At 38.9% G+C, this 13710-nt stretch overlaps 1 protein-coding gene across 3 annotated transcripts in view; it reads right to left on the bottom strand.

Annotated features, from left to right (window-relative positions):
• Window positions 1-13710, bottom strand: part of ACYP2 (acylphosphatase 2) — a 161674-nt gene that overhangs the window by 146937 nt on the left and 1027 nt on the right. For 2 of the 3 annotated variants that reach the window (XM_032410983.1, XM_032410984.1), the window contains exons 2-3: window positions 2359-2375; window positions 890-999 (exon numbers count right to left, since the gene is read on the bottom strand). In XM_032410983.1, coding sequence (XP_032266874.1) covers window positions 890-999; window positions 2359-2375 — 127 coding nt within the window. Of the gene's footprint in view, window positions 1-889; window positions 1000-2358; window positions 2376-3861; window positions 4095-13710 lie in introns of those variants that run through there. The other variant, XM_032410985.1, reaches the window with a different exon arrangement.

The following is a 13710-nucleotide window of genomic DNA, read 5'->3' on the forward strand; positions in this document are numbered from 1 at the left end:
TGAAGATTAAATGAGATAAACCATGTGAAGCGTGTAGCATATTGCCTAATACTGCAAATACTCAGCAAATGTTAGCTATTTTTTATTTTAAAAAAATACTACAGAGAACAGTGGAATTTATGAAACTGAAAAGATAAGGCCTTTGAATATGACAGGGCACTGTTTTCCTTACTACTGAACCCAGGTCTCCTTTGGAATGCAAGGACTCATTATGGTAGCCCTAAAACTCATAAAACACACTTTTACCAACAGTAAAAATAAAATTACAATTAGATAAATAAGATACTTAATAAAAAGTACAGAGCAGCCTTTTTGCCTTGAAGTCTACTTTAAAAACTTCAAGAACCAGGAGTGCCTGGGTGTCAAGCATCCAACTCTTGATTTTGGCTCAGGTCATGATCTCAGAGTTGTGAGATTGAACCCCATGTCAGGCTCTGTGCTGGGCATGGAGCTTGCTTGAGATTCTCTCTCTCCCTCTCCCTCCACCCCTTGCACATGCTTGTATGCTCTATCTCAAAAAATTAATCAATTAATTAAAAGAACTTCAAGAACCATCCAAAGGCTTTTGCTTCTTCACAACCACTTTGGATGAGAGATACGTGGGCCCAAGATGTTTCCCCCATGTTAGAAGAGACAGAACACAATTCAAATAGATTAAAGAGTGACACCATTGCTCTTTTGGAGGGCCTGCCCAAGGGGAAATCCATTCCTAAATGTACAAATTCCATTCCCAACTCTGAAGATTTCCTTGCTGGCATGCCTAAAAACGTGTTAGTTTAGTTATAATCTACAAACTGAATTTGGTCCATCAATACTATTCTTAGTGTCCAATGAAACATTAAAATAAGTTCATTAATCGCATGAATGCATTATTAGTCTTGCTACTTACATGGAATTGACTTTCTCTTCGGGGCCTTGCACTTGGCCTGTCACAGTGCCTTTGCTGGTATTCTTCACCCAGCCAACCACTCCTATTTTCTTAGCCTCATCTTCTGTGTACTGGTTTTAGGAGAAAATAAATGAAACAAAATCCAGCATCAAAAAATGTAACTGATAGTTTTTTTCCTACAATCCATGCCAAAAATTTTGTAGCTGACCTACAATCATACCTGTTTACAAGACCTTCACCTAAATGGGATCTTATTAAATTCCGCTTTCAGGAAAGACAAGCACATTATGAGAAAATAAACTGATAGTGGGAATTACTTCAGAAAACAGTTTCCATGATGTGTTTTGGGATCCACAAAATTCAGTTGCACGGCCCCTATACCTTCTAACACTCAATTACGTTGTCTGGATTCCACATGATCATCACTCCAAGATCTTCAATCACTGAGGGAAAATACTGAATTATGATCAATATACAGTATTCAATTAAAAGATTCTGATGTCTTCCATTGGCTATAGACTTGCCACACAAATGTTACAATTGTCTATAGGTAAGTTTATTTCTCCTATTATTCTTTACAGTCTTTTAAAAATTCCTCTTCTCAGTTCTAAATTCAGTTATGCTGACAAATGAAAACCTAGCAACATTTTGATTTTGAACTATTTTATCGACATCATACAAAATTCTTGTGGATGCTATCTACGGAAATTTTTTAAAAACACGGTCTTCTGTTTGGAGGTCAGAGTGACCAAGAATCTACACACTCTACATCCCCAACCAAACAGAGATGGTTACAGCTAGGATTTATGGTGAAGCTGGTTCTGAAAATAATAATGAAAAAGGAGACAATCTGAACTGTGGGGTAGGGAACTATCTCAAAACGAGGAGACTTCACTGGTTGGGAACATGCTAGAACCCTCAGAGGTTAGGAACAGAGAGCTAATCTAGTGACTGCTAGCTCAGGCAATAGGTGAAAACACATGCACATTTTACTTTTAGGAAAAAAGTATATTAACAAAATAAAAATTTTAAAAGTAATAAGGAGTCTTAACTTGTCTTAACCCCTGAGAACCACTTCCTTATGCAACCTGAGCACTTTTTATCATGCAATTCAAGATAGAGACATTTGCCTGGAGGGCTTCTTCCATCCAGAACAAGGAGCAAATCCCATACTTTATATTCAGTAAACCTAACCAAAATGTTTAATTTGATTATCCCAGTAGAGATACTTTTGAAATTCATACAAAACATTAACTACAAACTAGGCAGGCTGTAATGCTTTTGATAGACTACTTTCAAAAGACAACTTTAATAAAAAATCTCAAGCAGTAATTTGGAAGAAATACAAGTACTTCATTTACCATCAAGGACAGAAAATAAGCACTAGACCAGCACTAAGTAGAAAACTGCTCTATCTCTGTAAATAGAAATAACAAGTAGGGGGGAAAAAAACCAAAAAATTCACTTACCATTCTGAAGCAAACACCTGTATAAAAAAAAAAGATAAAAAGAAATGTCAGTTTGTCTAACTTTTAAAAAATTATGTATCTCCTGACTTCACTTTCATCTATTTTATTAAATAGTAAGTAAATGAAACGAACAAAAACTTTCATATCTGAACATATTCAGAGAATGTTTTTTAAAATTATTTTCTTTTAAAATAAAAACAGAAAAGGAAGACTTTTTGGAGAAAAATAGTATTATTCTGAAACCAAAGAATCATGAAAAGCCACACTGCATATTCATTCTATTTCAAAAGGGTAAATAAAACAAAATACTTATTACCAAGGACAGTTAAGTATATTTGGCATACAACTTACCCATCCTCAGCTTTTAGAATTTCTTCTTTAAGTGAAAGGAATAAATTCAAATTTGAATGCAATAAAACATTTCTGTTTTTATTTTAATTCCATATTCTGGAAAAAGCAAAACTATGGGGACAGGAAATTGATCAGGTTTGCCAAGGGCTGGGGGAAGGAGAGCTGCAAAGAGGCAGGAGGGAAATTTCTGGGGTGAAGGCACTGCCCTGCATCTCAACTGTGGTGGTCATTAAGTGATTGTATGCATTTTTCAAAACTCATTAAACTATACACGAAAAAAAGGTGAATGTTACTGAATTTAAATTATATCTCAACTGAAAAAATGTTTTAAATACATTGGGAAATCATAAGTGATAAATCAAATCAATATCCAATAAGAGGTCAAAAGATAGTGCCTATATATACATCAATTGAGCCTACTTAAAAAGATACAGAAGAGATCGATGGTTTAGATAATGTTATGTATTTTGTATTGAGCCTACTTAAAAAGATACAGAAGAGATCGATGGTTTAGATAATGTTATGTATTTTGTATTGAGCCTACTTAAAAAGATACAGAAGAGATCGATGGTTTAGATAATGTTATGTATTTTGTAAGCAGATTTATAATAACGGGGGTATCATTTGTTTTCTGATGATAGCGTATTGTGGTATCAAATGAGTATGAAGAAAAAGAGTAGTAATGCAATAAAGACAGGATATATCACAAATGGAATTTTTATAGGGCTATAAAGATATTTTAAAACATACATATAAAATGGGTAGAAATGATGAGTGGCAAGTATTGATCTGAAGGGGAATCAGAAAGGCAATTTGTTATATAGATGGAAGGAAAGACAGTAGCTTGTAGATATGCAAGGAATTGGCAGAAAACTCACAGAGAAACTTCAGCTAAAGCCGACCATGTAGAAGAGAGGGACGGAACAGAAAACAGGCCGAACTGTGAAAAGTATGCAGTCGTTTTATCCTAAGCCTGAGGGGAACCCAAAAAGACGCTGCCCAAGAAACATTAAAGGTTTAGGGCAGGGCTGTGTTGTGCCCATTCCCCTGAGGTCCTCCACAGCCAGTAGCCCCCTGTGATGTCAGCATTAGGAAAAGAAAGCCAGGCAATGGAAGTAAACAGAAATTGGAAACATCTGGTCCGGCACTTTCCTATTCAAAGAACAGCCCAATGCCCAACAGCACCAGCAGAACTGGAGTTTTTCAGATAATCATATTCTCAGGCCCCTTCCCCAGACCTCCGGAAACAAACTCTGCAGGTGGAGTCCAGGAATCAGGTTTTAGCATCCTCCCCGGGTGATTCACAGGCTCACGAAAGTGTAGAACCAATGGGTGGTGCTACCTTAATGGAAGGCCTGGGAAAGGTTTGAAAAGGACTTTTTTTTTTTAAGATTGTATTTATTTATTTACTTGAGAGAAAGAGAGCATGAACGGGGGATAGGGGCAGAGGGATAGGGAGCCTGATGCGGAATTCGATTCCAGGACCCTGAGATCATGACCTGAGCCGAAGGCAAACGCTTAACCGACTGAGCCACCCAGGCGTCCCAGGACTTTTATTTCCAATCAAGAACTGCATCGTAAAGGGAAAAGTCTTGTAAGGTATTGCAGATCTGATGCCTTTCTGGATGACGCTGTTCAGGTTCATGTTGGTAACTAAATCATGTGCTTGCAGAGCAATGTTCCTTCACCTATTTTACAAGCCCACAGCACTACAGGAATGGAGCTTCAGACAATGAAAAGGCAAAAAAACCCTCCCCTGCACCCTCCTTGGACCTGGTGTTGGAGCAGCCCAGGCAGCCCTTCACTTAGATTGTCACTTAGTTAAATATTCAAAACCATGTCACTGCACTCACTTTACAAATTATTCCTAGCCCCAAACTTATCAAAAAAAAAAAAAAGCTGATTCTGTTTCAATGTTTTTAGAAACATGGGTAATACTGTTTTTATGCCCTAGTCCAAATTATCATCATTTCTCAACAGCCTCCTTAACTCGTCTCCCTGCTTCTAGTTCTGCCCTCCTACAGTCTATTCTCTATAAAACACCCAAGGTGATTTTCTCTTCTTAAGTAATGTCATATCACTTTCTTCCCCAGCTTAAAACCCTCTACTGGCTCATCATTACACTCAAAATAAGAGGTGTCCTACTGGCCACAGCCTCCAGACTCCCTCCCCCATGAATCTACCTCATATTTTAGGACTCCCTCTTTGCTCTCTCCATTTCAGACAAATATTGCCTCCTTCGTGCTCCTCAATATGCCAAGCATATTCCTGCCTCACAGCCTTTGTATGTACTATTCCCTCTGCCTAAAATGCTCTTCCCCTGACCTTCTAATGACTAACTCCATCTCTTTCATGTCTCTGCACAAATGTCATCTCCTTAGAAGTATTAATGAAGGATGGTTGGAAGAAAGGCAGGCAGGGACAAAGGCCCCCCACCCCACCGCATCCCCACTCTAAGAGGAAACCACCCTTAAAAGGATTTTACACCACCCTGGACGGAGCCGTCCAACCTTTCCCAGGTGATAGGTAGATGACAAAAACCTGATTGGGTGACAGGCGCATGGAAGGTTAATAAGATTAAAACAGCCTGCCGACAAACCCATAAAATCCCCTAGACTTAGAAACTCTGGTGGCAACCCTCTTGGGTCCCCTCCCTCTTCAGGAGCTTTGCACTATCGCTCAATAAACTTTGCTTTACTATCACTCAAAAAACTTCCCTTTGCTGCCCACCACTCTTCCTCTGGTCTGCCTCTTCATTCTTCAAAGCGGTGTGACCAAGAACCACGGGCACTAAAGGAAAAAAAATCCTGTAACAATATGCCCCCTGACCAATTCATCTAAAACAGCAATGCACCCATATGTTTCCTATATATGTATAGTACTGATTACCATATAACATTACAAGACATTTGTCTACTTTTTTTTTAATTTCCTGTCTTCACTGAAAGTTCTATTAGGACACGACTTTTTTCTGTCTTGTTCACCACTGTGTTCCCGGCACCTAGATCAGAGCTTGGCACATAGCAGTTGAATAAATGAATGAAAGATAAACCAGCTGATAAGTATTTAAGTGAAATACTTAACTCTCCTGTAATAATTCCTTATTAATATTGCAAATATACATACAGGCAGATTGATTAGACTTTAAGTCTAATTCAAAATGATGATAATAAATTTACTGCATTCCAGAGCTGGCAAGAATCTCAAGAATTCTGTGCTGATTCTAGCAGAACTTTACCTAAATGATAATACATAGTGTTATGAAAATTAGTAATGGGAAATTTTACTCAAATGGAGTTGGGAGGTTTAAGCAGGGGGAGCTCTCACGCCCTGCCATTCATAGTTCATTGCAGACCCAACAGGAAGTGAGGGACTTGACCTTACCCAGGCTTGACCTTGCATATAGATAGTACTCTGCTACTGCAGCCTAAGGAAGAAACACTTTCCTCATTCCCTGCCCCCTCATCTGGGCAACAGCTCAGCCAAAGAGAAGCCACCACGCTTGGAATTCCCAGTTTACCCCACTGGACTTTTAGTTCATAATGGCTTTCCCAAAGTACCCCTTTTGTCCTTAAAAAAGCACGCCTCTCCTTTGTTGCCCAGACTCACCTAAGGTTGTGCCCCAACTTGTTTGTCCTGATTCACAATTCTCTTTTATTCCCAAATAAACCCTTTTTTGCTGGTAAAATAACTGGCAGTTTTACTTTTAAAGTTAACATTACATGTATACATACATATTTAGTATATAAAATAAAGGATAGCAAGAAGCCACTAGATAATGCCTAAGTTGGCAAAAAAAGAACTATTAATATCAGCATGTTGTTTATAAATAAAGACATAACAACCACAAGAACGGGAAAAAGTAAAGGTTAAATCGGTCGTCTTATAGAACTTAACAGGATTTGAGATGAGAGACTGAAGCAGAATGTGGTGGCTGTATTTATAACTATGAGCAATAATGGCACACTCATTTATTAAACAAATCTTAAAACAGTAGAGCTAAAGGACTGCCATTTAAGAGACATAATTTTAGGCTAAGTTCATACTGCTTGACAAACCAGGTAGAAAATGGAAATGTTGCCCATTACTCTAGGCAGTGACAGATGGACAACAAAACATAAGACTGAAATAAATCATGTATGAAAGATTCAGTATGGACTTAACAGAAACTTAGTTTGTCTTGGTTATCGATCTAATGTTTTGAGGTTGAGACCATGGAGATCAAAGATTTCCTGGAATAAATCCTTCTGTGTCACTAGCTGGGAAAGAATACAGAATGTAATCATTACTGTTAAATTTACTTAATTTATGAATATCTGTGGCAGACACTGCTAACTGCCTACACAGAATCCATTCTCCCCTTCTAACTTTCTAACAGATTCTGATTTTACTCGGGGCAGCAACATGCCTTTCTATAGTTCCTGTCTTCCTTCTAAGAGGAGTGGCCCATGAGATGCGAGCCATGTCCCTGGTGGAAGACTTCAGGAAAGCGCGTTGACAGGACTGACACGGCCGGCGGTTTCGCCCTCATAGCCTCCCTCTTCCTGACTGTAGGTTGAATATCATGATGGAGCTATAGCAGCCTTCTTGAAACCATGAGGAAAAGGCCAAGGACACCACAATGGCCTCGGCCCTGACCCCCCTGAGGGGAATGAGGAACGACTGCTAAAGGGAAATGTGAGGGAGGGTTTCTTTTTGGGGTGATGGAAATGTTCTGGAATTAGCGGTGATGGGTGCAAAAACATCGTGACTACTGGAAAAAATCACTATATATTTAGTATGCTTTGAACACTTTAAAAGGGTGAGTTTAATATTATGTGAATTATATCTCAATTTTTTAAAATGTCACCCCCCAAAAAAAAAGAAAAAGGAGAGCAGAAAACAGGACCGTGGTGTAGTCCTTCCTGCCTCTTTCTGTCAAACAGGGCAGTCATTCTCCCATTGTGGTCACCAGACAACCTCCCTAACTTTTCCTTTCACCCCACACGAAAACACTCTGGGGAACAGAACATCTTGAAGAACTGGGCCAGAACTAAATGGTGGAGCTCTCTCTGGACTTTGCAACCTATTTCTAGAGGAGAAAGCTTCTGAGCCTCTACGGTAGTTTCTTCTTTGAGGAGGAATATCCATTAGTGTGACACTCTTGGCCACTCTACCCTGTCCCTAGTCCTCCTCAGGGACATGCAGGGGCTTATCTAACTGGTAAGTTCAGAAGGAGAAACAAGCATAGCCCAGTGCTTCCTCTTCTTCCTCCTCCTGGGAGTGAGTTTCCCTCGGGGATCAGGGATCTTATGTATCTCCCGGTTCCGCGTGTTAGGGGAGCCCTGCCTGTGCCGGGGTGTGTTTCATTCTGCACTGAGATTGTCGTGAAGGCCACTTACCTGAAGATTCACACCACGTTCCCAAACTTCTGCTTCACTCTTCATCTTCCTTGTCAAGAACTCACATAATGAAGAGGGGTGTTATTTATTAGGCCCCTTAACCACAACCCCACAGGAATGTGCATCGAGAGGTGTCAGTCCATTCACTTTGTGAAGCAGTGAACCATGCGAGAATTAACCATCCAAAGCTCCATAACCCACTTGGAATTTTCTCAGAATCTTTCTGAGAGTCCTGATCCCTAGTTTGAAGCACTTGGGTACAACAGACGGAGATCCGTATAGAAAGAAAAAGCAAACATGGAGATAGATTCTCTGCAGTTTATCATTGGCCCTGGCTGGAACAGAGCACTCCTGGGACTGGGCCTGTGTTGGAAGAGATGTTTCTATGGGCTTCCATGGCCTCTCTGGCCCCGCTTCCACCTCGCTTGTTAAAGAGAAGGGAAGCTGATATGACACATGCAGGTTTTTTACAGACACACTGCTCTGGAAACTGGGACAGAGACATCAGCCCCTTCAGTTATGAAAGACTCCAAACACACACTGCTGAGTCGAGGCTCAATGGGCTGCAATTGTACAAAGATGTGTCAGTGAGAGCCTCTGAGGTGAATATTTGCAAAGCAAATCTTACTTTAAATTCACAAAGAAGCACCGATAAAGAAACCATGATGAATTTTAAACATCCGCATCCTTTCACGTAAAATCAATTTTTTATGTTGTAATGTGCCCCTTCATCCTGGGATCTGACTGCATGGTGTCAATTTTGGATGCAGGAAGTCATCCAGTCACTACCTTAGACAGTGGCTCTTAATGATGTTAAGCATCTTTTTTAGAAAGGCCTTCCTTTAACCTTTCACCTTCCATCCAGGGTCTGTCCCCTGGAGCCACACACCACGGCATCTTTCAGATTGTTGAAACCGCCGTCACACTACTGTTTCTTCTCCAAGCCAACTATCCCCTTGTACTTCAATTTAATTGAAGACACTTCTGAAGTCCCCACCAGAAGCACAGCTGTAGGGGCTATAAAAACAAGCCATCAGCTTGACCTTGAATATACTATCCTTTCTGTCTAGTTGAGGCACAGATATGTGTACACAAATAATTGTAGTTGAAAGCAGAATGGATTAACGAGAAGTAAAAACAAGAAGTAGAACAGGACTATAAATGAAATGCTATAGGAACAAAGATAAGCAAGGGAATTAGACTTAATGATATTTATGTTTCTTGACTTTAGGTACTAAAATTTTCAACCTCTCAAACACAGCTTTTCCAGTCTACATAAGGAAAAATGTGTACACCCAAATCATGTGGGTCTGACAAAGCTATTTAATAACTCATCCCCATTTTTTTTTTAATCAGAGAGAGAGAGAGAGAGAGCACAAGCAGCGGGAGCGGCAGGCAGAGGGAGAAGCAGACTCCCACTGAGCAAGGAGCCCGATGTGGGACTTGATCCCAGGACCTTAGGATCATGACCTGAGTTGAAGGCAGCCGCTTAACTGGCTGTGCCACCCAGGCGTCCCTCATCCCGATTTTTTAAAGCAATCTTAAAAAAAATTATTTATGTTTGTAGTCCAATAAGTTACTCCTATTCTGAATCTGAGTTAATATTGTCAAAAATCAACTGCCAAATTTCTAAAGCACAGGTAAACCAACAGAGGGCCACAATCCATTTCTATGACTGTCATTAGTATTCACCCAAGAGCTGGTAAAGCATCAAAGCATCTATACACAGCTTAATCAATTTCCCTTTCAAATTTTCAGGTATTATTCTAGATGTAACTGTAATTAAAGATTTAGAGGAACATTTTAAGCCATGCCATGGTTACGAATACTCCAAAAATACAGAAACTCAGTCCTCTGCTCCCCTATCCCTTATCCCAAAGTCCCCAGTGCAGCAGAAATTGGTGGGGGAATACGTGGAGCTTCTTGAGAACAGGGAGATTAAAACATAAAGGATGGAAAGGGCAGGGGGAAGAGTAACTTAACAGTGGAGAAACCTGATGAACACTATCTCAGCCAGGTGATCGAGGTTAACATCAACAGCGATAGTCACAGTGATAGTACGTCCCTTGATACTGTGTAATGAGAATGGCACTTTGCCTGGTCTCCCTCACAATAACCCAAAACCCCAGTCTTACTATGACAAAAATACCAGACAAATCCCAACTGGGAGCTTTCTACAAAGTCCCTAACCTCAAAGTATTCCTCAAGACTGCCAAGATCCCTGAGAACAAGGCAAGTCGACAAAACTGTCACAGCTTAAAGAAGCCTAAGGAGACAAGACGACCAAATGTAAAGTGATATCCTAGATGAATCCTGGAACAGAAAGAGGACTTCAGGTTAAAAACTAAAAGAATCCGAATAAAGTATAGACTTTAGTTAATCATAATGTATCAATATTGGCTCACCAGTTGGGACAAATATACCATACTAATGTAAGATTTTAATTAAAGAAACTGAATGTGGAGTATACAGGAACTTCCTACAGTATCTTCCAACTTTTCTATAAATTTGAAACTATTCTAAAACACAACATTTATTTTTTAAAAAGGCAGAGGAAGAGAAGCAGCAATGAAAAGGCAACAGCAACCAAAGGCTCTCTATGTCAACTTTGCAGACGCTCCTGAGAAGTGAATCCAATATTGGTAATATTGTTTCTATAAGTGTATTTTCCTGAATTTCAAACAACCAAGTTAGAAACTAATTCTTGGAATATAGTCTGTTTGTAAATTAGGCTGTGTGTATTTGAGAACAAGGCAGGTAATACTTGACCCCTAGAATGTTTTGACTGCCTTTTATCACCAAGGATGTCTTCAAACATTCTAAACACAAATATAACAAACCTTGTTTTGGGTTGGAAAATATTTTCTATCATAAATTCCATCAAGCCAGTTTAATTCATTGACCAATTTTCCATCAGGACAGGACAATTAAATCATTTTCCATATCTTCCATGTTCATTTTGCTATCACTGAAACCATCTTCATTGGGAATATTTTCCATTTAAATATTTTACTGACAATTTTATTTATCAATCTGTTTTGTCCATATTAAATGTTCCCAATTACAGCTACTTCCATTGTAAATTTATTTTCATAGCCATTATTTCTAGCAAGACAGCTTTCACTAAGATTTTATTATTCCATACTTTTAGAAGTTAAATTTACAATGTTCCCTCTAATTATTATTCATTTATATTATTTTTGATTACTGTCGATTACTTCTACATAATCATTATGACTCAGACAAAAGGCTAATGGTCTGTATTATTTCTTAAGTAATCCATGAGAAAATAGTGAGTTTTATGAGACAGAGATACAGACTAATATACAGAAATAGTGGCAGTGGCAACAAGCAACGGAGAGAGAGGCAGAGGTCTGACTCCTTACGGACCAGGTCAAACTTCCTTGGAACCAAAAGTACCATAAAAATGTCCTCTGGGTCATCCAGAATGGTCCAAATAACTGAGTCCAAATGTCCTACATCAGTGTATATATGTGTTTGGTGCATAAGTTAGGAAGAAGGTAAAATAAAGGTGGAAAAGTATTGAGAGAAGAATCAAGAGATTATAATGATTAAGAGCATGGGCTCTGGTATCGGACTGTCAAGGTTCAAATCCTAGCACCACCACTTAACTCACTGTTACTGGCAAAGTTACTTCTCTATGCCTCAATTTCTCCACCTGTTAAATGAGGGAAATGTTGAGGTCACAGTGTTGAGGATTCAATGAGACAACAGAGGTAAACCTTGGGTACAGAGCATGGCACATCCTACGTTCTCAGCAAATGTCAGTGTATATGTGAGCAAACGTGATTGTGAATTTGTCTTACATACCGTGCCTTGATAAATCAATAGTTTGCATGTACTCTTCCATTTAACATACTACAAACTATGGAAGTTAGCCCTGAAGCTGATTTTTTTTTTTAATATTTTGTTTATTTATTTGACAGAGAGAGAGACAGTGAGAGAGGGAACACAAGCAGGGGGAGTGGTGGGACAGGGAGAAGCAGACTCCCAGCTGAGCAGGGAGCCCAATGCAGGGCTCGATCCCAGGATCCGAGATCATGACCTGAGCCGAAGGCAGACACTTAACCACTGAGCCACCCAGGCGCCCCTAAAGCTGATTTTTTAAGTCCCACTATTTGTGTAGTACATTTCTCTTTTTTATATTTGTAATGCTGCCCAAAATTGATCTTCACATACCATATAACCACCATATGCACAAAAGTACAGTTATATTGTTAAAATCGAGAGAAACACCTTATGTATTAACAGAAAAACACCACATAATGGAAAAGCACAGGTTTTAGAATTTGAGAGATGCAGGACAAAATCCCATTTGTCAACTAAGGACTGGTCCAAGTTAGTGAACTTCTCCGTATCTGTTTTCTCACTGTGAAAACAGGAATAAGACATATATCTCACAAAATTGTGATGAGGATTAAGTAAACAATAGTAAGATGCTCAGCGCATGGAACATACCCCATAAATGTCATGTGCACAGACACATACACGCACTCCTTAACTACTGCCATTTCTGTCCAAATGACCAAATATTTTGACAGGTGGTCTCTGCCACCATTTTCATATTTTATGTCCTGTGCTTCCAATGACTTATTGTGGTAGTTTTCAATCCATAATACCAGACAGCTGGGTGTACCCAAAGACCTTCTATAGGGTACAAGGCCATGGATAATTTTAAGAAAATCAATTTCCAGATCTTCAACATTCACATGTATTCTTTCCTGACACGGGCCTGTCTGAGAAAGTACCTGTGCTCTGAGGTGGTTCTCCTTTCCTACCTCCCTTTTCACAACCACCTTTGAAAGGAAGGCCCATCTATTTACAAAAAGCATACTCTTGCCCATCTTTAATCTGACCCTGTACATTACTTCAAAGTGTAAAAACCTCTAGCATACCAAAATAAAGTACACTTCCTTTAATCAAGGTTCCATAAATACCCCCAGCTTTCTCCTTAAGAAATAAATTTCCACTACAAATTTTCCTTTTAAATTGAATGTTTATGTCTTTAAATGTATTTTTATTATCTTCATGATTGTCTTCCAATAATAATCACAATAGCAACTCAAGCCAGAAGAAAAAAAATTAATAGAGCTTTATGGTCAAAGAAGATTAAGAAAATATATCTAAATGTATATGTGTATATATACACACACACACATACTATACATATATATTGCAAAAAAAGCTTGATAGTGTGATCAATAAACTCTCAAACATAACAATGGGATAAAATGCTGTGGGGAAAGTAGAATGGAAATCAAACTCAGAGGAAAGGTATGATGTAAAATTTCCCAACGTTAAAAAGCTTAAATTTAAATGAATAACGGTAAATAGTAAATCACTACCATATTTGTATTCCATTGGATAAATTTCAGAGTGATTTAACATTTTAATTTAGAAATAACAATGGCAAAAATAAGCCAGACATTACATCCTTTGCAACTATTTAAATTTAGGATGAAACAAAAATTAGACAACTTAATTCTTCTAAAAGCTACAAGGCCGGGGGGGGGGGGGGGGGGGGGTGAGTGTACGAGGGGACCCAGAACAAAAACACCTAAGGGGGGCTTTAATAAAAACTAAGCCCCAACTGTAATGA

The sequence above is a fragment of the Phoca vitulina genome, unplaced genomic scaffold, assembly GCF_004348235.1.
Source record: "Phoca vitulina isolate PV1807 unplaced genomic scaffold, GSC_HSeal_1.0 scaffold12, whole genome shotgun sequence".
NCBI classification, from domain to species: domain Eukaryota; kingdom Metazoa; phylum Chordata; class Mammalia; order Carnivora; family Phocidae; genus Phoca; species Phoca vitulina.